General features: G+C 45.2%; 1 protein-coding gene across 1 annotated transcript; it reads left to right on the forward strand.

Moving 5' to 3' along the window:
* Window positions 1-18,925: 18,925 nt before the first annotated feature.
* Window positions 18,926-19,659, forward strand: LOC123124634 (uncharacterized). Its single transcript, XM_044545220.1, has 2 exons — window positions 18,926-19,186; window positions 19,260-19,659. The coding sequence occupies exons 1-2, from the start codon at window positions 18,987-18,989 to the stop codon at window positions 19,390-19,392; spliced, it is 333 nt and encodes a 110-aa protein (XP_044401155.1). The 5' UTR covers window positions 18,926-18,986; the 3' UTR covers window positions 19,393-19,659.
* Window positions 19,660-24,258: the final 4,599 nt, after the last annotated feature.

Below are 24,258 nucleotides of genomic sequence, written 5' to 3' on the forward strand. Positions count from 1 at the left end.
GTCGGGATGAGACTCCGGACGAAAAAAAATGAAAAAATGAAAAAAAGAGGCCAAAAAAAGGAGGGAAGGCCCAAAAACAAAAAAATTGAGAGAAAAAGAGAGAAGGGGCAATGCTACTATCCTTTTACCACACTTGTGCTTCCAAGTAGCACCATGATCTTCATGATAGAGAGTCTCCTATGTTGTCACTTTCATATACTAGTGGGAATTTTTCATTATAGAACTTGGCTTGTATATTCCAGTGATGGGCTTCCTCAAATGCCCTAGGTCTTCATGAGCAAGCAAGTTGGATGCACACCCACTTAGTTTCTTTTTGAGCTTTCATACACTTATAGCTCTAGTGCATCCGTTGCATGGCAATCCCTACTCACTCACATTGATATATATTGATGGGCATCTCCATAGCCCATTAATACGCCTAGTTGATGTGAAACCACCTTCCTCTCTTTTTTCTCCACAACCACCATTCTATTACACCCATAGTGCTATATCCATGGCTCACGCTCATGTATTGCGTGAAAATTGAAAAAGTTTGAGAATAGTAAAGTATGAAACAATTGCTTGGCTGAAACCGGGGTTGTGCATGATTTAAATATTTTGTGTGATGAAGACAGAGCATAGCCAGACTATATGATTTTGTAGGGATAGCTTTCTTTGGCCATGTTATTTTGAGAAGACATAATTGCTTTGTTAGTATGCTTGAAGTATTATCGTTTTTATGTCAATATTAAACTTTTGTTTTGAATCTTATGGATCTGAATATTCTTGCCACAATAGAGAAGATTACAATGATAAATATGTTAGGTAGCATTCCACATCAAAAAATTCTGTTTTTATCATTTACCTACTCGAGGACGAGCAGGAATTAAGCTTGGGGATGCTGATACGTCTCCAACGTATCTATAATTTTTTATGTATTCATGCCATGTTTATAATATTTTTACATGATTTTGGTATGATTTGGTTAGAACTAACCCGGACTGACACTGTTTTCAGCAGAACTACCGTGGTGTCGTTTTTGTGCAGAAATAAAAGTTCTCGGAATGAGCTGAAAATCAATGGAGATTTTTTCAGGAAAATATAAAAAATACTGGAAAGAAAAGTTATCGGAGGGGAGTCCCGTGGGCCCCGCGAGGGTGGAGCCCCCCCCCCCCCGGGGGGCGCCCCTGTGCCTCATGGACTCTCCGTGGGGCCCCCTGACTTGTTCTTGACGCCAACCTCTCCTATAAATCCCCAAACCTCCAGAAAATAACCTAGAGCGGGAGTTCCACCGCCGCAAGCCTCTGTAGCCACCAAAAACCAATCGGGACCCTGTTCCGGCACCCTGCCGGAGGGGGCATCCATCACCGGTGGCCATCCTCATCATCCCGGCGCTCTCCATGACGAGGAGGGATTAGTTCACCCTCGGGGCTGAGGGTATGTACCAGTAGCTATGTGTTTGATCTCTCTCTCCCTCGTGTTCTTGATTTGGCATGATCTTGATGTATCGCGAGCTTTGCTATTATAGTTGGATCATATGATGTTTCTCCCCCTCTATCTCTTGTAATGGATTGAGTTTTCCCTTTGAAGTTATCTTATCGGATTGAGTCTTTAACGATTTGAGAACACTTGATGTATGTCTTGCGTGGGATACTCGTGGTGACAATGGGGTATTCTATTGATTCACTTGATGTATGTTTTGGTGATCAACTTGCGGGTTCCGTGACCTTGGGAATCTATGCATAGGGGTTGGCACACGTTTTTGTCTTGACTCTCCGGTAGAAACTTTGGGGCACTCTTTGAAGTTCCCTGTGTTGGTTGAATATATGAATCTGAGATTGTGTGATGCATATCGTATAATCATACCCGCGGATACTTGTGGTGACATTGGAGTATCTAGGTGGCATTAGGGTTTTGGTTGATTTGTGTCTTAAGGTGTTATTTTACTACGAACTCTAGGGCTGTTTGTGACACTTATAGGAATAGCCCAATGGATTGATCGGAAAGAATAACTTTGAGGTGGTTTCGTACCCTACAATAATCTCTTCGTTTGTTCTCCACTATTAGTGACTTTGGAGTGACTCTTTGTTGCATGTTGAGGGATTGTTATATGATCTAATTATGTTATCCTTGTTGAGAGAACTTGCACTAGTGAAAGTATGAACCCTAGGCCTTGTTTCGAAGCATCGCAATACCGTTTGTGTTCACTTTTATCATTAGTTACCTTGCTGTTTTTATATTTTCAGATTACAAAAACCTATATCTACCATCCATATTGCACTTGTATCACCATCTCTTCACCAAACTAGTGCACCTATACAATTTACCATTGTATTGGGTGTGTTGGGGACACAATAGACTCTTTGCTATTTGGTTGAAGGGTTGTTTGAGAGAGACCATCTTCATCCTACGCCTCCCACGGATTGATAAACCTTAGGTCATCCACTTGAGGGAAATTTTCTACTGTCCTACAAACCTCTGCACTTGGAGGCCAACAATGTCTACAAGAAGAAGGTTGTGTAGTAGACATCAATACCTGACTCTTTACCTTCATCGAGTTCACAATCTTCAGAGTTGCGTTTAATTATTTCCAAAAGGTCCCACCGAAATTCAATAGTCTTCTTTATAAAAGAACCAGCACAAGAAGTATCAAGCATGGTTTGATCATTGTGAGAAAGCCGAGCATAAAAATTCTGGATAATAATTTCTCTTGAGAGCTCATGATTGGGGCATGAATATAGCATTGAATTAAGCCTCCCCCAAGATAGAGCGATGCTTTCTCCTTCACGAGGCCAAAAATTATATATATAATTCCGATCACGATGAACTAGATGCATAGGATAAAAAATTTGGTGGAACTCCAATTTCAATCGATTCCAATTCCAAGATCCAATATCATCGCATAGCCTGTACCATGCCAATGCTTTTCCCTTCAAAGATAAAGGGAAAACCTTCTTCATAATTTCATCTCTGGGTAAACCTGCAAGCTTGAACAATCCACAAATTTGTTCTACATATATCAAGTGCATATCAGGATGTTCAGTTCCATCTCCTGCATAAGGATTAGCTAGCAGTTGTTCTATCATACCCGAAGGAATTTCATATCCAATATTTTCAGTAGGTGCAGTAGGTTGAGGGGTAGCTAGTTGTGGTTCCGGTCGAGGTGAAGATACCCCGAACAAACCCCTCAAAGGATTGTTTTCCATAGTATAACAAGTGACAATAAATTTCAGCACACTATATAAATGTTTCCTTACCAAAGGTGCTTCACTCCCCGACAACGGCGCCAGAAAATAACCTTGATGACCCACAAGTATAGGGGACCAATTGTAGCTCTTTTCGATAAGTAAGAGTTTCGAACCCAAAGAGGAGCAGAAGGAAATGACAAGTGGTTTTCAGCAAGGTAATGTCTGCAAGTGCTGAAATTGTAAGTAACAGAATAGTTTGATAGCAAGGTAATTTGTAACGAGCAAGTAACGATAGTAGTAACAAAAGTGCAGCAAGGTAGCCCAATCCTTTTGCGGCAAAGGACAGGCCAAAACGGTCTCTTATGATAAGCAAAGTGTTCTTGAGGGTACACGGGAATTTCATTTAGTCACTTTCATCATGTTGGTTTAATTTGTGTTCGGTACTTTGATAATTTGATATGTGGGTGGACCGGTGCTTAGGTGCTGTTCTTACTTGAACAAGCCTCCTACTTATGATTAACCCTCCCGCAAGCATCCGCAACTACGAGAAAAGTATTAAGAATAAATTCTAACCATAGCATTAAACTTTTGGATCCAATTGGTCCCTTACGGAATAGCGCATAAACTGGGGTTTAAGCTTCTGTCACTCTCGCAACCCATCATCTAATTGCTACTCCACAATGCATTCCCTTAGGCCCAAATATGGTGAAGTGTCATGTAGTCAATGTTCACATGACACCACTAAGGAAATCACAACATACATACTATCAAAATATCGAACACATATCAAGTTCACATGATTACTTGCAACATGATTTCTCCCGTGACCTCAAGAACAAAAGTAACTACTCACAAATGATAATCATGCTCAAGATCAGAGGGGAAATAAATAGCATATTGGATCTGAACATATAATCTTCCACCAAATAAACATTATAGTAATCAACTACAAGATGTAATCAACACTACTAGTCACCCACAAGCACCAATCTATAGTTCCGGTTGAAGGAAATATGCCCTAGAGGCAATAATAAAGTTTTTATTTATATTTCCTTATATCATGATAAATGTTTATTATTCATGCTAGAATTGTATTAACCGGAAACTTAGTACATGTGTGAATACTTAGACAAAACAGAGTGTCCCTAGTATGCCTCTACTTGACTAGCTCGTTAATCAAAGATGGTTATGTTTCCTGAGCATAGACATGTGCTGCGATTTGATGAAGGGATCACATCATTAGATAATGATGTGATGGACAAGACCCATCCGTTAGCTTAGCATAATGATCATTTAGTTTTATTGCTATTGCTTTCATCATGACTTATACATGTTCCTCTGGCTATGAGATTATGCAACTCCCGAATACTGGAGGAACACCTTGTGTGCTATCAAATGTCACAACGTAACTGGGTGATTATAAAGATGCTCTACAGATGTCTCCGAAGGTGTTTGTTGGGTTGGCATAGATTGAGATTAGGATTTGTCACTCCGTGTATCGGAGAGGTATCTCTGGGCCCTCTCGGTAATGCACATCACTATAAGCCTTGCAAGCAATGTGACTAATGAGTTAGTCATGGGATGATGCATTACAGAACGAGTAAAGAGACTTGCCGGTAACGAGATTGAACTAGGTATGATGATACCGACGATCGAATCTCGAGCAAGTAACATACCGACGACAAAGGGAACAACGTATGTTGTTATGCGGTTTGACCGCTAAAGGTCTTCGTAGAATATGTAGGAGCCAATATGAGCATCCAGGTTCCGCTATTGGTTATTGACCGGAGATGTGTCTTGGTCATGTCTACATAGTTCTCGAACCGGTAGGGTCCGCACGCTTAACGTTCGATGACGATTTGTATTATGAGTCATGTGATTTGATGACCGAAGTTTGTTCGGAGTCCCGGATGAGATCACGGACATGACGAGGAGTATTGAAATGGTCGAGAGGTAAAGATTCATATATAGGACGATGGTATTTGCACACCGGAAGTGTTCCGGGTGATACCGGGTCACCGGAAGGGGTTCCGAGCAACCCCCGACAAGGATATGAGCTTAATGGGCCAAGTAAGGGAACACACCAGCCCACAAGGGGCTGGTGCCCCCCCTATAGGGCCAGCCACATGGGGAGAAAGGGAAAGGAGAGGAGGAAAAGGAAAGTATGAAGTAGGACTCCTACTTCCTTCCCCTCCCCCCTCCTTCCTTTCCCCCTTGTCCAAGTATGGTAGGGGGAGCCGAATTGGACTAGGGGCCCAAGTAGGATTCCTCCTACTTGGGTGCACCCTAGGCTGCCTCCCTCCCTCTCCCTCCTTTATATACATGGGGAGGGCACCCCTAGAACACACATCAATTGTTCCTAGCCGTGTGCGGCGCCCCCCTCCATGGTTAACACCTCAGTCATATCGTCGTAGTGCTTAGGCGAAGCCCTGCGCTAGTAACTTCATCATCACCATCGCCACGCCGTCGTGCTGACGGAACTCTCCCTCATCCTCAACTGGATCAAGAGTTCGAGGGACGTCATCGAGCTGAACTTGTGCTGATCGCGGAGGTGTCGTATGTTCGGTACTTGGATCGGTTGGATCGCGAAGACATTCGACTACATCAACCGCGTTACTAAACGCTTCCGCTTTCGGTCTACGAGGGTACATGGACACATTCTCCCCGCTCGTTGCTATGCATCTCCTAAATATATCTTGTGTGATCGTAGGTAAAAAATTTGAAATACTGTGTTCCCCAACAGTGGCATCCGAGCCAGGTCTATGCGTAGATGTTATATGCACGAGTAGAACACAAAGAATTGTGGGCGATAATAGTCATACTGCTTACCAGCAACATCTTACTTTGATTCGGCGGTATTGTTGGATGAAGTGGCCCGGACCGACATTACATGACCACATTCATGAGACTGGTTCTACCGACGTGCTTCGCACATAGGTGGCTGGCGGGTGTCTGTTTCTCCAACTTTAGTTGAATCGAGTTTGACTACAGTCGGTCCTTGTTGAAGGTTAAAACAGCACACTTGACGAAAAATCATTGTGGTTTTGATGCGTAGGTAAGAACGGTTCTTGCTAGAAGCCCGTAGCAGCCATGTAAAACTTGCAACAACAAAGTAGAGGACGTCTAACTTGTTTTTGCAGGGCATGTTGTGATGTGAAATGGTCAAGACGTGATGAGATATAAATTGTGTATGAGATGACCATGTTTTGTTAAAGTTATCGGCAACTGGCAGGAGCCTTATGGTTGTCTCTTTATTGCATAAGATGCAAGCGCCATATAATTGCTTTACTTTATCGCTATGCGATAGCAATTGTTGCAAAAGCAATAGTTGGCGAGACAACCATGTGACGACACGTTGATAAAGATCAAGATGATGGAGATCATGGTGTCATGCCGGTGACGATGGAGATCATGATGGTACTTTGGAGATGGAGATCAAAGGAAGATGATGATGGCTATATCATGTCACATATTTTGATTGCATGTGATGTTTATCTTTTATGCATCTTATTTTGCTTAGTACGATGGTAGCATTATGAGATGATCCCTTACTAAAATTTCAAGGTATAAGTGTTCTCCCTGAATATGCACCGTTGCGATAGTTCTTCGTGCTGAGACACCACGTGATGATCGGGTGTGATAAGCTCTACGTTCACATACAACGGATGCAAGCCAGTTTTGCACATGCAGAATACTCGGGTTAAACTTGACGAGCCTAGCATATGCAGATATGGCCTCGGAACACTGAGACCGAAAGTTCGAACATGAATCATATAGTAGATATGATCAACATAGTGATGTTCACCATTGAAAGCTACTCTATCTCACGTGATGATCGGACATGGTTTAGTTGATGTGGATCACGTGATCATTTAGATGACTAGAGGGATGTCTATCTAAGTGGGAGTTCTTAAGTAATATGATTAATTGAACTTAATTTATCAAGAACTTAGTCCTAATAGTATTTGCATATCTATGTTGTAGATCAATTGCTCGCGTATAGCTTCCCCGTTTTATTTATGATATGTTCCTAGAGAAAACTAAGTTGAAAGTTGATAGTAGCAATGATGCGGACTAGGTCTGTGATCTGAGGATTATCCTCATTGCTGCACAGAAGAATTATGTCCTTGATGCACCGCTAGGTGACAGAACTATTGCAGGAGCAAATGCAGACGTTATGAACGTTTGACAAGCTCGGTATGATGACTACTTGATAGTTTAGTGCACCATGCTTTACGGCTTAGAACCGGGACTTCAAAAATGTTTTGAAACGCCATGGAGCATATGAGATGTTCCAAGAGTTGAAATTGGTATTTCAGACTCATGCCCGAGTTGAGGGGTATGAGACCTCTGACAAGTATTTTTGCCTACAAGATGGAGGAGAATAGCTCAACCAGTGAGCATGTGCTCAGAATGTCTGAGTACTACAATCGCTTGAATCAAGTGGGAGTTGACCTTCTAGATAAGTTAGTGATTGACAAAGTTCTCTAGTCACTATCACCAAGTTACTGGAACTTCGTGATGAACTATAATATGCAAGGGATGATGAAAACGATTCCCCAAGCTCTTCACGATGCTGAAATCGGCGAAGGTAGAAATCAAGAAAAGCATCAAGTGTTGATGGTTGACAAGACCACTAGTTTCAAGTAAAAGGGCAAGGGAAAGAAAGGGAACTTCAAGAAGAATGACAAGCAAGTTGCCACTCCCATGAAGAAGCCCAAAGCTAGACCCAAGCCTGAAACTGAGTGCTTCTACTGCAAAGGAAATGGTCACTGGAAGCGAAACTGCCCCAAATACTTGGCTGATGAGAAGGATGGCAAAGTGAACAAAAGTATATATGATATACATGTTATTGATGTGTACTTTACTAGTGTTCATAGTAGCCCCTGGGATTTGATACTAGTTCAGTTGCTATGATTAGTAACTTGAAACGGGAGTTACAAAATGAACAGTGACTAGTTGAGGGCGAGGTGACGATGTGTGTTGGAAGTGATTCCAAGGTTGATAAGATCACCATCGCACACTCCGTTTACCTTCGGGATTAGTGTTGAACCTAAAATAAATGTTATTTGGTGTTTGCGTTGAGCATAATATGATTGGATCATGTTTATTGCAATACGGTTATTCATTTAAGTCAAAGAATAATTATTATTCTGTTTACATGAATAAAACCGTCGTTGCTCATACACCCAAGGTGAATGGTTTATTGAATCTCGCTCATAGTGATACACATATTCATAATATTGAAGCCAAAAGATGCAAGTTAATAATGATAGTGCAACTTATTTGTGGCACTACCGTTTAGGTCATATTGGTGTAAAGCGCATGAAGAAACTCCATGCTGGTGGGCTTTTGGAATCACTTGATTATGAATCACTTGATGCTTGCGAACCATGCCTCATGGGCAAGATGACTAAGACTCCGTTCTCCGGAACAATGGAGCGAGCCACTGACTTATTGGAAATAATACATACCGATGTATGCGGTCCGATGAGTGTTGAGGCTCGCGGCGGGTATCGTTATTTTCTGACCTTCACAGATGATTTGAGCAGATATGGGTATATCTACTTAATGAAACACAAGTCTGAAACATTTGAAAAGTTCAAAGAATTTCAGAGTGAAGTTGAGAATCATCGTAACAAGAAAATAAAGTTTCTACGATCTGATTGCGGAGGCGAATATTTGAGTTACGAGTTTGGCCTTCATTTGAAACAATGTGGAATAGTTTCGCAACTCACGCCACCTGGAACACCACAGCGTAATGGTGTGTCCGAACGTCGTAACCGTACTTTATTAGATATGGTGCGATCTATGATGTCTCTTACCGATTTACCACTATCGTTTTGGGGTTATGCATTAGAGACAGCTGCATTCACGTTAAATAGGGCACCGTCTAAAAATCCGTTGAGACGACACCATATGAACTGTGGTTTAGCAAGAAACCTAAGCTGTCGTTTCTTAAAGTTTGGGGTTGCGATGCTTATGTGAAAAAGTTTCAGCCTGATAAGCTCAAACCCAAATCGGAGAAGTGCGTCTTCATAGGATACCCAAAAGAAACTGTTGGGTACACCTTCTATCACAGATCCGAAGGCAAGATCTTTGTTGCTAAGAGTGGATCCTTTCTAGAGAAGGAGTTTCTCTCGAAAGAAGTGAGTGGGAGGAAAGTAGAACTTGATGAGGTAATTGTACCTTCTCTCGAATTGGAAAGTAGCTCATCACTGAAATCAGTTCCAGTGATGCCTACACCAATTAGTGAGGAAGTTAATGATGATGATCATGAAACTTCAGATCAAGTTACTACCGAACCTCGTAGGTCAACCAGAGTACGATCCGCACCAGAGTGGTACGGTAATCCTGTTCTGGAAGTCATGTTGCTAGACCATGATGAACCTACGAACTATGAGGAAGCGATGATGAGCCCAGATTCCGACAGATGGCTTGAGGCCATGAAATCTGAGATAGAATCCATGTATGAGAACAAAGTGTGGACTTTGGTGGACTTGCCCGATGATCGGCAAGCCATTGAGAATAAATGGATCTTCAAGAGGAAGACGGACGCTGATAGTAGTGTTACTATCTACAAAGCTCGACTTGTCGAAAAGGGTTTTTGACAAATTCAAGATGTTGACTACGATGAAATTTTCTCACTCGTATCGATGCTTAAAGTCTGTCCGAATCATGTTAGCAATTGCCACATTTTATGAAATCTGACAAATGGATATCAAAACTGCATTCCTTAATGGATTTATTAAAGAAGAGTTGTATATGATACAACCAGAAGGTTTTGTCAATCCTAAAGGTGCTAACAAAATGTGCAAGCTCCAGCGATCCATCTATGGACTGGTGCAAGCATCTCGGAGTTGGAATATACGCTTTGATAAGTTGATCAAAGCATATAGTTTTATACAGACTAGCGGTGAAGCCTGTATTTACAAGAAAGTGAGTGGGAGCACTACAGCCTTTCTGATAAGTATATGTGAATGACATATTGTTGATCGGAAATGATGTAGAATTTTCTGGAAAGCATAAAGGAGTGTTTGAAAGGAGTTTTTCAAAGAAAGACCTCGGTGAAGCTGCTTACATATTGGGCATCAAGATCTATAGAGATAGATCAAGACGCTTGATAAGATTTTTCAATGAGTACATACCTTGACAAGATTTTTGAAGTAGTTCAAAATGGAACAGTCAAAGAAGGAGTTCTTGCCTGTATTGCAAGGTGTAAAGTTGAGTAAGACTCAAAACACGACCACGGCAGAAAATAGAAAGAGAATGAAAGTCATTCCCTATGCCTCAGCCATAGGTTCTATAAAGTATGCTATGCTGTGTACCAAACCTATTGTGTACCTTGCCATGAGTTTGGCAAGGGGGTACGATATTGATCCAGGAGTGGATCACTTGACAGCGGTCAAAATTATCCTTAGAAGACTAAGGAGATATTTCTCGGTTATGGAGGTGATAAAGAGTTCGTCGTAAAGAGTTACGCCGATGCAAGCTTTTACACCGATCCGGATGACTCTGAGTCTCAATCTGGATACATATTGAAAGTGGGAGCAATTAGCTAGAGTAGCTCCATGCAGAGCATTGTAGACATAGAAAATTTGCAAAATACATACGGCTCTGAATGTGACAGACCCATTGACTAAGCTTCTCTCACAAGCAAAACATGATCACACCTTAGTACTCTTTGGGTGTTAATCACATAGCGATGTGAACTAGATTATTGACTCTAGTAAAACCCTTTGGGTATTAGTCACATGGCGATGTGAACTAATCACATGGTGATGTGAACTATTGGTGTTAAATCACATGGCGATGTGAACTAGATTATTGACTCTAGTGCAAGTGGGAGACTGAAGGAAATATGCCCTAGAGGCAATAATAAAGTTGTTATTTATATTTCCTTATATCATGATAAATGTTTATTATTCATGCTAGAATTGTATTAACCGGAAACTTAGTACATGTGTGAATACATAGACAAAACAGAGTGTCCCTAGTATGCCTCTACTTGACTAGCTCGTTAATCAAAGATGGTTATGTTTCCTGACCATAGACATGTGTTGTCATTTGATGAACGGGATCACATCATTAGAGAATGATGTGATGGACAAGACCCATCCGTTAGCTTAGCATAATGATCGTTTAGTTTTATTGCTATTGCTTTCATCATGACTTATACATGTTCCTCTGACTATGAGATTATGCAACTCCCGAATACCGGAGGAACACCTTGTGTGCTATCAAACGTCACAACGTAACTGGGTGATTATAAAGATGCTCTACAGATGTCTCCGAAGGTGTTTGTTGGGTTGGCATAGATCGAGATTAGGATTTGTCACTCCGTGTATCGGAGAGGTATCTCTGGGCCCTCTCGGTAATGCACATCACTATAAGCCTTGCAAGCAATGTGACTAATGAGTTAGCAATGGGATGATGCATTACAGAACGAGTAAAGAGACTTGCCGGTAGCGAGATTGAACTAGGTATGATGATACCGACGATCGAATCTCGAGCAAGTAACATACGGATGACAAAGGGAACAACGTATGTTGTTATGCGATTTGACCGATAAAGATCTTCGTAGAATATGTAGGAGCCAATATAAGCATCCAGGTTCCGCTATTGGTTATTGACCGGAGATGTGTCTCGGTCATGTCTACATAGTTCTCGAACCCGTAGGGTCCGCACGCTTAACGTTCGATGACGATTTGTATTATGAGTTATGTGATTTGATGACTGAAGTTTGTTCGGATGAGATCACGGACATGACGAGGAGTCTCGAAATGGTTGAGAGGTAAAGATTCATATATAGGACGATGGTATTTGGACACCGGAAGTGTTTCGGGTGATACCGGGTCACCGGAGGGGTTCCGGGCAAACCCCGGCAAAGATATGGGCTTAATGGGCCAGGTAAGGGAACACACCAGCCCACAAGGGGCTGGTGCGCCCCCTATAGGGCTAGCCACGTGGGGAGAAAGGGAAAGGAGAGGAGGAAAAGGAAAGTATGAAGTAGGACTCCTACTTCCTTCCCCTCCCACCTCCTTCCTTTCCCCCTTGTCCAGATATGGTAGGGGGCGAATTAGACTGGGGGCCCAAGTAGGATTCCTCCTACTTGGGCGCGCCCTAGGCTGCGTCCCTCCCTCTCCCTCCTTTATATACATGGGGACGGCACCCCTAGAACACACACCAATTGTTCCTAGCCGTGTGCGGCGCCCCCCTCCATAGTTAACACCTCGGTCATATCATCGTAGTGCTTAGGCGAAGCCCTGCGCCGGTAACTTCATCATCACCGTCGCCACGCCGTCGTGCTGACGGAACTCTCCCTTGTCCTCAACTGGATCAAGAGTTCTAGGGATGTCATCGAGCTGAACGTGTGCTGATCGCGGAGGTGCTGTACGTTTGGTACTTGGATTGGTTGGATCGCGAAGACATTCGACTACATCAACCGCGTTACTAAAAGCTTCCGCTTTCGGTCTACGAGGGTTCGTGGACACACTCTCCCCGCTTGTTGCTATGCATCTCCTAGATGGATCTTGTGCGATCGTAGGTAAAAAAATTGAAATATTGCGTTCCCCAACACCGGTAACAAGATTGAACACAAGAGATGAACTAGGGTTTGTGATGAGATGGTGTTGTTGAAGATGTTGATGGACATTGCCCTCCCCAAGATGGGAGAGTTTTTGGTGATGATGATGACGATGATTTCCCCCTCCGGGAGGGACGTTCCCCCGACGGAATCGCTCCGCCGGAGGGCAAAAGTGCTCCTGCCCAAGTTCCGCCTCGAGACGGCGGCGCTCCGTCCCAAAAGTCCTCTCCTTATTTTTTCTAGGTCAAAATGACCTATATAGCAGAAGATGGGCACCGGACGTGGGCCTGGGTGAGCACAACCCACCAGGGCGCGCCTGGGCTCCCTGGGGCGCCCAGGTGGGTTGTGCCCACCTGGTGGGCCCCCTCCGGTACTTATTGGCTTCAATATTCCTCAAATATTCCATAAAAACTCTCCGTGAAGTTTCAGCTTGTTCGGAGTTGTGCGAAGGAGACGCGCCAGCGTGCGTCGCATGCTCGAGCTACTCACTCAAATAGCTAGAGACAAAGAAACATAGATCAGGGCCAGCGGGGAGAAGAACATAGTTATTGGAGTCACGAGAATAGCTAGAGACAAACTTCTGGTTCTTTTAGAACGAGTTAACTGAGCAAAACCACATGTATTTTGTAGGGGTTTCACATGATCCACAAACCATAGATCCTTGTCTAAGTTTTTGCAGGGAACCCCATATCTCAGATTGGAAATGTTTTGACAACAAAACTGACACGCAGGGCGTACAACGGCAAATTTGACAAATTTGACCTATAGACAAAATCAAATCACAGAATGAACTGTCCGTGAAACTATTTCACGCGGCTGACCCGTGGCGCCTAGCTCTCAGGCGCTGCACTAGTGCAACGCCTGGGAGCTAGGTGCTGCACTAGTGCAACGCCTAGGAGCTAGGCGCTACACTGTATAGTGTGGCGCCTAGCTCTCAGGCGCTGCACACTGACTTAGTAATTTTCTGATCACACGGGTGCGACGCTGGCCGTGTAGCGCCTATCTGTGAGGCGTTGCATAGTGTAGTGTGGCGCCTTCGTGTCGGGCGTCACACAAAAAGGTCAGCCGCGTGAAATAGTTTCACGGATAGTTCATTCTGTGATTTGATTTCGTCTATAGGTCAAATTTGTCAAATTTGCCGCGTACAACCACTGTGTCACTCGAGGGCCTCCATTGGTCATGAAAGCTCTCCCCCGCTCGCCACAAACTAGGTGATGGCGTCCTGGCGGCACATGTACCGGCCAAGACTCCTCGAAGCCGCCGCCTCCATCTACCCTGAGGAGCGATTGAGGGTGCACCGCCAAGTGTGAGATCCGGTACCATGGCGAAGCTACGAACACTGGCCGCTAATTTGTTGACGGGCAACATCGAGAGAGAAGATGTCACATCTGCAGCGCACTGAGTAATGAGGTGGACCAAGAGCATCTTCAACCACAACCACAAGTATTAACTTTGTGTCCCCAATCGCTGGCGTCCGCGAGCAGTGACCGGACAGCACACAAATGCATCTAAACTGAATACTTAAATCCATATTAGCTCATGCAACGTTGTACGTAGCTAAACACATGTCATCGTTGACATGCTTTACTAACTATAAATGATACGATGACCGGAGAAGTTCATCCATGATCGGCCTTGCCCTTGCCTTTACCCTTCCCGTCATCCCTGCGGTAGTAGTAGTCGAAGACGAAGAACGGATCGAGGCGGATCTGCTCATAAACAGAGTCGACCGATCCGCCTCCATCCTCGTCTTTCTCCTCCATGGGGCCCAATCCGGCCAGGGCGCGGACCGCCCAACTTTGGTCTTTTGCCATCGCTTTGACCGCCCTCCTCCGCCGCTTCTTGACTATGCGGGCATGGAGGGATTCCTCCGACGCCACCTCACGGGCTGCCGAAGCCTCCTCCAGATCGCGAGCTGCCATGGCTGCCTGTGCCATGAGGGCTACGATAGCCGCCACCACTAGAAGCTGCGCACGAAGCCTTGCACAGTGGGCACGCCACGCCTCCTTTTCAGATTCACATATGGTCATGGAGGCGTGATACGTCTTCAAGTATGTATAATTTTTGGTTGTTCCATCCTATTATTAATCAATCTTGGATGTTTTACATACATTTACTAGCAACTTTATATTACTTTTTGGGACTAATCTATTGACATAGTGCCAAGTGCTAGTTGTTATTTTTTGCTTGTTTTTTACTTTGCAGAATATCAATACCAAACGAAGTCCAATCGCCACGAAACTTTTTGGACATTTTTTTCTGGTGATAAGAGACCCTGGAAGCTTCTGGAACAGACGAGAGAAGGCCTGTGGGGCCCACTAGATACCAGGGCACGCTAGGGGTCTCTAGCGCGCCCTGATGGGTAATTGGCCCACAGGAGGCTTCTTGACCTACCTCCGCCTCTATAAATGCTCTAAAATCCCAAAAACCCTAGGGGAGTCGACGAAATACTTTTTCCGCTGCTGCAAGTTCCAGAACCCCAAGATCCAATCTAAAGGCCTTTTCCGACACTCTGCCGGAGGAGGCAATGATCACGAAGGGGTTCTTCATCATCCTTGTTGCCCCTCCGATGATGCGTGAGTAGTTTACCACAGACCTATGGGTCTGTAATTAGTAGCTAGATAGCTTCTTCTCTCTTTTTGATCTTCAATACAATGTTCTTCTCGATATTCTTGAAGATCTATTTGATGTAAATCTTTTTTGCGGTGTGTTTGTTGAGATCTGATGAATTGTGAGTTTATGATCAGTTCTATCCATGAATATTATTTGAATCTTTGCTGAACTCTTTTATGCATGATTGTTATAGCCTCGTATTTATTCTCTGGTTTATTGGTTTGGTTTGGCCAACTAGATTGATTTATCTTGTCATGGGAAGAGGTGTTTTCTGATGGGTTCGATCTTGCGTTGCTCAATCTCAGTGACAGAAAGAGACATGACACGCATGTATCGTTGCTATTAAGGGTAACAAGATGGGGTTTATTCATATGTGAGTTTATCTTGTCTACATCATGTCATCGTTCTTATTGCATTACTCCATTTTTCACGAACTTAATACACTAGATGCGCTGGATAGCGGTCGATGTGTGGAGTAATAGTAGTAGATGCAGAATCGTTTCGATCAACTAATCTTGGACGTGATGCCTATATACATGATCATTGCCTTGGATATCGTCATAATTATTTGTTTTTCTGTCAATTGTCCAACAGTAATTTGTTTACCCACCGTATGCTATTTTCTCGAGAGAAGCCTCTAGTGAAAACTATGACCCCCGAGTCTATTTCCTATCATATATCAAAACCAGAAATACCTTGCTGCAATTTTCTTTTATTTATTTTATTTTATATCTTTGTTAGATCTATTTATCAAAACCTATACAATTTAATATATCTCAATACCGTTGAGGGATTCACAACCCCTTTTACGTGTTGGGTTGCAAGTATTTGTTGTTTGTGTGCAAGTGTTGTTTACATAGTGTTGCTTGGTTCTCCTACTGGATTGATAACCTTGGTTCCATAACTAAGGGAAATACTTACCTCTTCTGTGTTGCATCATCCTCTCCTCTTCGGGGAAATACCAACACAGATTACAAGCAATCAAGTCGCAAATGGCCTCTGTTTTGGCACCCGATGCCGCAGGCACTAGGTGCCACCTAAAAGGTTCGGCTGCATGGCAGGGTTGTACCAAGCGTCCGTCATGACAGCTGCCGGCGACGAGCGGCAAGATCCGCCGGCCCCGAATCCGAGTGCCAGTTGGGCAACGGATTCCCGCCGGCTCGCTGAAGACCGCGGGAGGGTACACTCCTCTCAGGAGCGTCGGAGGGCAGAGCGGATGGACATCTGCTCCTCGGGGCTGCAAGGGATGAGCTCACGGTCCTCGGATACGGATATGTCAGAGTCGGATCCAGGCGCCGCCATGGAGGAGAATACTGGAGCTGGCCAGAGAGGAGCTTGGTAGTGTAGGAGGGGAGGGGAGTGGAGTGAAATGCGGGTAGGGTTTCGGCTGGAGTGCGGATAGGGTGCATTTTATGTGGGGTCGGATGGGCCGGAGTGGGCCGGATCCAACGTGGCGAGCGCGTCCGGGTGTCTTTATATTCGCCCCAGATTTGGGCTGGATATGGCGAGTGTCGGTCAGTCTTAGCATTTGGGTCGGAAATTAGGGCACCCGGTTGGGTGAGATTTACTCGTCCGGACAACCCGTCTGGACGTTTGGGGCGGATATAGGGGGTCCCATTGTAGATGCTTAAAAGTTTCCGACACACTGATTACAGACGCCTGTGGCCCAAGCTGTGTGAGGGTTATGTATTTAGCTGCAATGGCAGAGAAAGTGTGGTATGAAGTATTTAACCAAAAATTACCACAATTCGACCAACCGTGGCGAAAAGGTATCGCTTTTCAAACTTTGGCAAAAAACTACCAGTTTTGCTCTAATTTTTTGGAAGAAAACTATCAAGTCTGATAACATATCAATTCGGCAATTTTAAACCTTTTATGATAGAGATGGCCAGCATGTAAGTGCTGATGTGGCATAGTAGTCAAACTCCGTTAGATTGACCGATAAGTTGGGCATTATGACATGTCAGACCCACATGTCAGCATCAACCTCTTCTCGATGAAGACAATTTTTCTTTCGGACATTTCCTCGAGCAGCTTGTATGCATGACGGAGCACGAGCTGCGCCGCCCCTTCGGGCTATAGCGTCGCGGCCCGCGGTCCTCACTGTCGTCCCGAGGCCTTCACAATGTCGCCTTGACCTGTCGGCCGCCGCCGCGTCGCCCCTTCGGGCCGTAGCGCTACGGCCCGCGGTCCCCTCCGCCGTCACTGCGCGTCGACTTTCCGTGGTATGCGCCGCACTGTCTCCCTCGGCGCGGGAGCGCCGCCGTCCGCGCCGGTCTTCGTCACATTGTTGGGCTCCTCGCCTACTTCGAGCACCGCCGCCGCGCTCCTAACCTAGCCCCCGCCGACGCCGCTCTTCTTCGGCCGCCGCAACCGGTACCTCAATAGTCGCCACCGTCGCCGGTCCACCCCCTTCGTCTTCGTCCAGCACCAGCTCGTCGACAGCATCGTCGTCATCTTCCTCGACCACTTCGTCTACTCCGACCACCTTTGGTGACATTAGCCTCACGCCGATTGGCGCCACAACCGTCGTCGAGTCTCCTTCTCTGTTGGCCCCTCCGACTCCTCGACATGGCATACAGCTCGTGCAGGTCCCTCGTCTACGGATGCCCGGTGCTGGCAACACCGATGCGTGCCTTCGTCTATGACGTGTCTCCGGGCCTGGCAAGTCTGGTGCGATGTTTCGTCAACTCCATCTTTGTCCGTCTTCGCATGCCCGGTGCTGACAACATCGATGCGTGCCTTCGTCTACGACGTGTCCCCGGGTTTGGCACACCCGGTGTGACGCCTCGTCAACACCATCCTCCTTCCGGCGCATCACTACCTCGACACCACTGCGCTCATGACTAACTCGGCGCCTCCTTGCGTCCGCGGCTCCACAGTGACTCCCTCGACACCGGCTACCCCGACTCGACATCGACCACAACGTTCTTCGCATGACTACCTCGACCACGGCTACACCACCCTACGCTCTCGGCTACCTCGACATCGGCACAAAGGGTTATCATCTGCTTGAGCAACTCGTCGGCTCAACGCGACACCGTTCGCGACACTCCCGCTACGACTGCGGGGGGATGTCAGCCCGTCGGCTACTATTCTCTCCAGTCTGACCGTCCGCGACGCTCCTGTTGTTCGCAACGCTACCGCTACGACTACGGGGAGATGTTAGAGATATATTTGGTAGTAGAGATTGCCCGAGATTAGATAGAGTTATTTCCATCTTTATCTCTAGGGGGTGTCTTGCCCTCCAAGTCTTGTACTCAATATATACTCGAGGCTCGGTAATATATCCAACAACTATTCCGCCAATCCCCCTCTGTCCCTTCTAACAATAAATAGTCTGCTATTTGTCCATCGCAAAAAAATTACAGTAGCCTACTATTTCTGGGTCACAAGCAAACTTCCTGTGGCTATGGAACATGCAAGAAATCCACACGTGAATGAATTGTCAGTTGCATGTCTAAACACAGGTATATGCAAACATAGGCACGGAATGGCCAGCCATAGATGGGAACGGATTCAGGAGGCACGCGCATATATATGTGGAGGGATCTAGGGGGAGTCGGCCTGCTTAGCACTTGGCAGGGAGGGAAGGAGGAGCGAAAGAATCAAGGGGGGCGATGCCGGGTACGACGAGGACATGGCTGGTGGTGGCGACGGTGCTCGTGGCCGCCACAGTGGCGACGGCGAACGTGGAGACGGGTGAGTTAGGGGAGTACTATATGAAGCGCTCGCAGGAGACCCGGTTTCGGCGCGGCGGCCCCCTCCATGACATCATCAGCGCCGCTCATCGCTACCACCAGAACCTCTTCAGTTCCAGGTACGTACCCGCGTGGATATATGGCAGCTAGGTTCCATTTTGATGGATGGATCGGTCGGGCGCATGCATGCAGGTACGGCTCAGGCCGGCGGTACCTCCTGGAAGAGGGAGAAGCTGCAGCCGGCGCGGAAGCCCCCGCCGACTCTACCGGCGATGCTACTCCTATCCACAATACGCTCAGGGATCACGAAATGATGGGCGCATAACTTATACTGATTGATTTTTTATTATTTGCGTACGTACATGTATGTGTGTATCTGTTACTGCACAAGTTGTTGACTTTTTTTTCTTTTCCTTTTGTTAGTATAGCTGCTTCTCTGCGGAACCAGTATGGTCCACGCATCAAGCCGCTGCAAAACATGTGTATAAATGTTAACACTGATTAATTTGTAACCTTTTTTGCGGGAGATATTAACTTGTAACTAAGTAATACAGCTATATTTTATGGGCATGTCATGCCATTACGTTAGCACTTAGCAGCGACGCACCATATGTTGTAGTATATGTGTACAGTGTACTAGTATAATACTACTAGTGCATAAAATGCATGTATGCTATGTGTTCGCCACTACTGTATTTTTTTTTGGTGGTTATTGGGAAGCAAATTAATAAGCCTCTACATGCTTTGCACCTCATTTTATTTGTCTATGAGATTGTTTCTAAAGTTGTCACTTTTTTTTCGGCAAAGCGAATATATTAATATTTAGAAGATGTTAGTTACATCTACACCAACACAATCTCAAGAGCTATTTAAGACATCAAGGATACATACAACCAAATTAATATACGAAAAGAAGAAGAAACCACTGCAGCAAACAAGAGCAATAACCATCAATTATGGCAACCTAGGCAACAAGATAGGTGCTCCAACAACTATGCATCTAGAATGGGAACGACTCATAAGCACCGCAGTTGCTGGACCCAACAACTCGGGTCAGATTATGAGTTTTCACCCTGAAGAGAACTCTGAGTAAACTCCATGCAGGTCCTTCAACGATGGAATGTCATGTCAACGACGACATCGCCAGGCTCAATTAATGAAGATCGGACCTAGAGTTTTCATCCCTGAAACTCGCCCCTACACTCAAAGATGTGTGGCCATCTTGGGCAATGTCGAGCACTCCAAACCTTTGCACCCGAGCGAGACATCTGATCATCGGACTGTGCTACCCTAAACCTCCAATATGGAGGCTAAAACCCGCCAACCTTGCGCCCCATAGAGATGGTTAGCAGCCTGGGTCGCGCCGTTGAGATAAATATTATCGATGCACGCGCAACCACTCCAATCGCAGATCGCCTCCATACAAGGACTAGTAAGATGTGTCGTCTTCATCATCAAGAAACGGGAACAAGTAAAATTCATGGTTGTCGTGAATCAGGGAACGAAAACGCTGCGGTGCAAATCAGGTTTCTCAAATCCGAAGTACTCAGGACGCCCTTCAAAAAAGGACAAGAGAGATTTATCACAGCCTGTCACCAAAGTGCCCCAAAGTGAAATGGGGAGCCAATTGGGACCTAGCACAAGTATGCAAAAATCAGTGCACAAAATTCCGGACTTAAACTTTCCCATAGAGAAAACACCCAGCACAGATGTGTGCGCACACATCTATGCCAGAAGACTAAAGGACCTTGCTCCTAAAATGGGATGTGGTATAATCGTTTGAGCGGTTTCCTTCATCAGAAGGGCTACATGAGCAATGAAGATTGTCCATGTGTTTCTATACGGCGATCCTAAGATGGGTTCTGTATAGTTTCGACGTACATGGACGATTTAAACATAATCAGTATACCTGAGGATATTGAGGAAGCGAGTTCCTTCGGAATTCAAGATGAAGAATTTGGGTAAAACCAAGTTCTGTCTAGGTCTGCAACTTAAACATCCCCTGATGGGATTTTAGTGCACCAATCGACCTACACCCAGAAGGTGTTGAAAATATCTGGATTTGAGAAGGCATATCCTTCTAAGAGTCCAATGATCGGGAGATCTTTATCGCAAAACAAGGACCCATTTAGGCATGAGGAAGAGGAGAACAAATTTTAGGACCAAAATTTTTCCTACGGTCCTACTGACTGCAGTTGGAACACTCATCACTACAGGAATCAACTACTTTGTCGTCTGCCACGGTAGACGGCAAGGCAAGGATGGCGGACGGCAAAGGCCTTTGCCGTCTGCCGCGGACGGCAAAAGGCTCCGGCAAAGTAGGCATTGGTAAAGAGCTTCTTTGCCGTTTGCTTTTCGAAGCGGACGGCAAAGGGGCCTTTGCTATCAGCGGCTAACGGCAAAGAAAGCCGACGGCAATAAATGCGTTGTTAGGCCGTTAGGCGGCTAACGGCAGCCTTTGCCGTCCGCCGCTGACGGCAAAGAGCATCCAGCCTTTGCCATCCGCCGAATGACGTCAGCTGGACGTCACTGCGGGACAAGCCTTTGTCGTCTGCTGCTGTAGGCAAATGTGGGCATTCTTTGCCGTCTGCCACTGTAGGCAAAGCCTTTGTCGTCCGCCGCTGTAGGCAAACTGACCAAATGGGTCAGCTCCCAGGGAGCACAGGTGGCCGCCGCGTGGCTTCTTTGCCGTCCGCGACAGATGGCAAAGGAGCCTTTGCCATCAGCGGCTGACAGCAAAGGTGCCTCTTTTTTCTGTTTTTTTTAATCCAGCAATTTTCACAGCAAATATATGACATATATATATATATCACAGGGCTATTTAACAGCAAACATATGACATATCCAGCACATAAGTTTCATCGTGCATACATATATAGTTCCGTCCATTCATACATAGCAAGTTGCACATACACATTGTTCCATCCATACATATTACAATGCAAAGTTTCATCAAGATAGCAAGTTCCATCATAGCAAGCTAGAAGAATACTAGAGGAGAATGAAAGAAAAAACAAGCACTCCATCATAGCAAGCTAGCTTCCGTGAAGTGAATGAAATCTGCAAAATGGCAAATAAGAAAGTTAGAAAAAGGTGACTAGAAGAAGAAGTATATGCCATTTATGAGCTAACTTAGGTGAAATGGATCATTTATGAGCTAACTTAGTTGAAATGGATCGTTTATGAGCTAACCTAGGTGAAATAGATCGTTTATGAGCTAACTTACGTATAATGCATCATTTTAGAGCTAACCTAGGTAAGATGGGTCATTTTGGAGCTAACCTAGGTGAAATGGATCGTTTTTTAGCTAAGTTAGGTGAAATGGATCGTTTATGAGCTAACCTAGGTGAAATAGATCGTTTATGAGCTAACTTAGGTAAAATACATCATTTTAGAGCTAACCTAGTTGTGATGGGTCATTTTGGAGCTAAACTAGGTAAAATGGATCGTTTGTGAGCTAACCTAGGTGAAATGGATCGTTTATGAGCTAATCTAGGTAAAATGGGTCATTTTAGAGCTAACTTGGGTAAAATGCATCATTTTGGAGCTAACCTAGATAAGATGGGTCATTTTGGAGCTAACCTAGGTAAAAATGGGTCATTTTAGAGCTAACATAGGTAAAATGGGTCATTTTGGAGCTAGTCTAGGTAAAATGGGTCATTTTAGAGCTAACTTAGGTAAAATGGATTGTTTATGAGCTAACTAAGCTAATTATGCCATTTTTGACATAAGTAAGCTAAGTACATGTCATTATTCAGCAAACCTAGTTAACTAAGCATATTAGAGCTAACTTAGGTCATTTTGGAGGAAACAAAGCTAAGTATAGATCGTTTCGGAGGAAACAAAGCTAACTTAGGTAAAATGGATGGTTTGGGAGGTCAGTAAGCTTATTAAGTCATTTTGGAAGAAAAGAAGCTAACTCTAGGTCATTGTGGTAAGCATATTGGAGGAAATAAGGCTAAGTATAGGTCTTTATGCATTTGTTAAGCAAAACACTAGAGAAACTTACCATGATCATGGAGGTGTAGGAGCGGGCTGGCTCGTGCCGGTAGCTGGAGAAGGATCGTGCGATGCTTGTCTGGAGTTACGCTGCACCAAAGATCATTTCCAATGTCTCGTTAGCATGATGACACTCAAATGTTAAGACTAGCAAGTAATGTCCATTCAAATTAAACTCACCGTGGTCCCAGGAGCAATCACTGGCATCGGCGGAGCGGTCTGACCGGTCTTCTCGCACACAGACTGCACATTTGGTTTTGACGACTCAGTCATACTAGTTAGTAATGAGACAAACACTACATGAATGTTTTGGCTAATCTGCAGAAGAAACTTACCACAAGGAGCTCGTACATGGCCCTTGCCTGCATGTCATTCCGTGCCCTCTCCTCCTCCAACATCTTTGTCGTCCTCTCCTCCAACTCCCGCTGCCTCTCCGCCGCCTCCGCCAGAAGTTTCTCCGTTCTATCTCTCTCACTCTGTATAGCAGCCTGCAACACCACTCCTCGTTACCATTTGTAATCATTGATGGAAGCACACACAATGTAATGGAGAAAGATAGCTGAGTACGTATAACTAACCTTGATGGCGAGTTGGACTGGCCGTTCACGAGGCCTTATCTCAGGAGCGGAGCTCGACTGGCGCGCCTTGATCTCCGGGAGAGTGCTAGGACAACGGATAAGTCCATCTCCAATGGCTATGGAGCCATGGGACCTCCCGCCACCAGATATCATCACCAGCTCTGGATCAATGGGACCCTGGCTCGGGTTAAAGTCCTCCCCTTTCCTCGCCTTCCCCTCATCTCTATATTTCACGAGCTTGTCGTGGGAGGAGATGTTGGTGAAGTTGTTTGCATCATCGAGGTCAGACGGAGAGAATGCCTTGACTTTCTTGAAAGAGGCAGTGTGGGCCATGGCATACAGGTCGTACACCTCTGGCACCTTATCCGCCTTATTGTAGCGTGCCTGAAAGAGAGAAACAAAGTAAATTAGTAATTAAAGGGCTCAAGCTAGCATGATGAATGAATTGCATGAATCATGAAGCAAACCACATACCCAGTTCCGCCCGAACTGATATAAGTTGGAGCTGCCTTGATGGTGTGGCACACCTTCCATTTGGGCACGTTTGTCCTTGGCCGCGTTGTGGACGGCTAGCCATTCTTTTGAGCACCACTCATTGACCAACACCTCCCAAC

This window comes from Triticum aestivum, chromosome 5D, assembly GCF_018294505.1.
Source record: "Triticum aestivum cultivar Chinese Spring chromosome 5D, IWGSC CS RefSeq v2.1, whole genome shotgun sequence".
Classification (NCBI taxonomy): Eukaryota; Viridiplantae; Streptophyta; class Magnoliopsida; order Poales; family Poaceae; genus Triticum; species Triticum aestivum.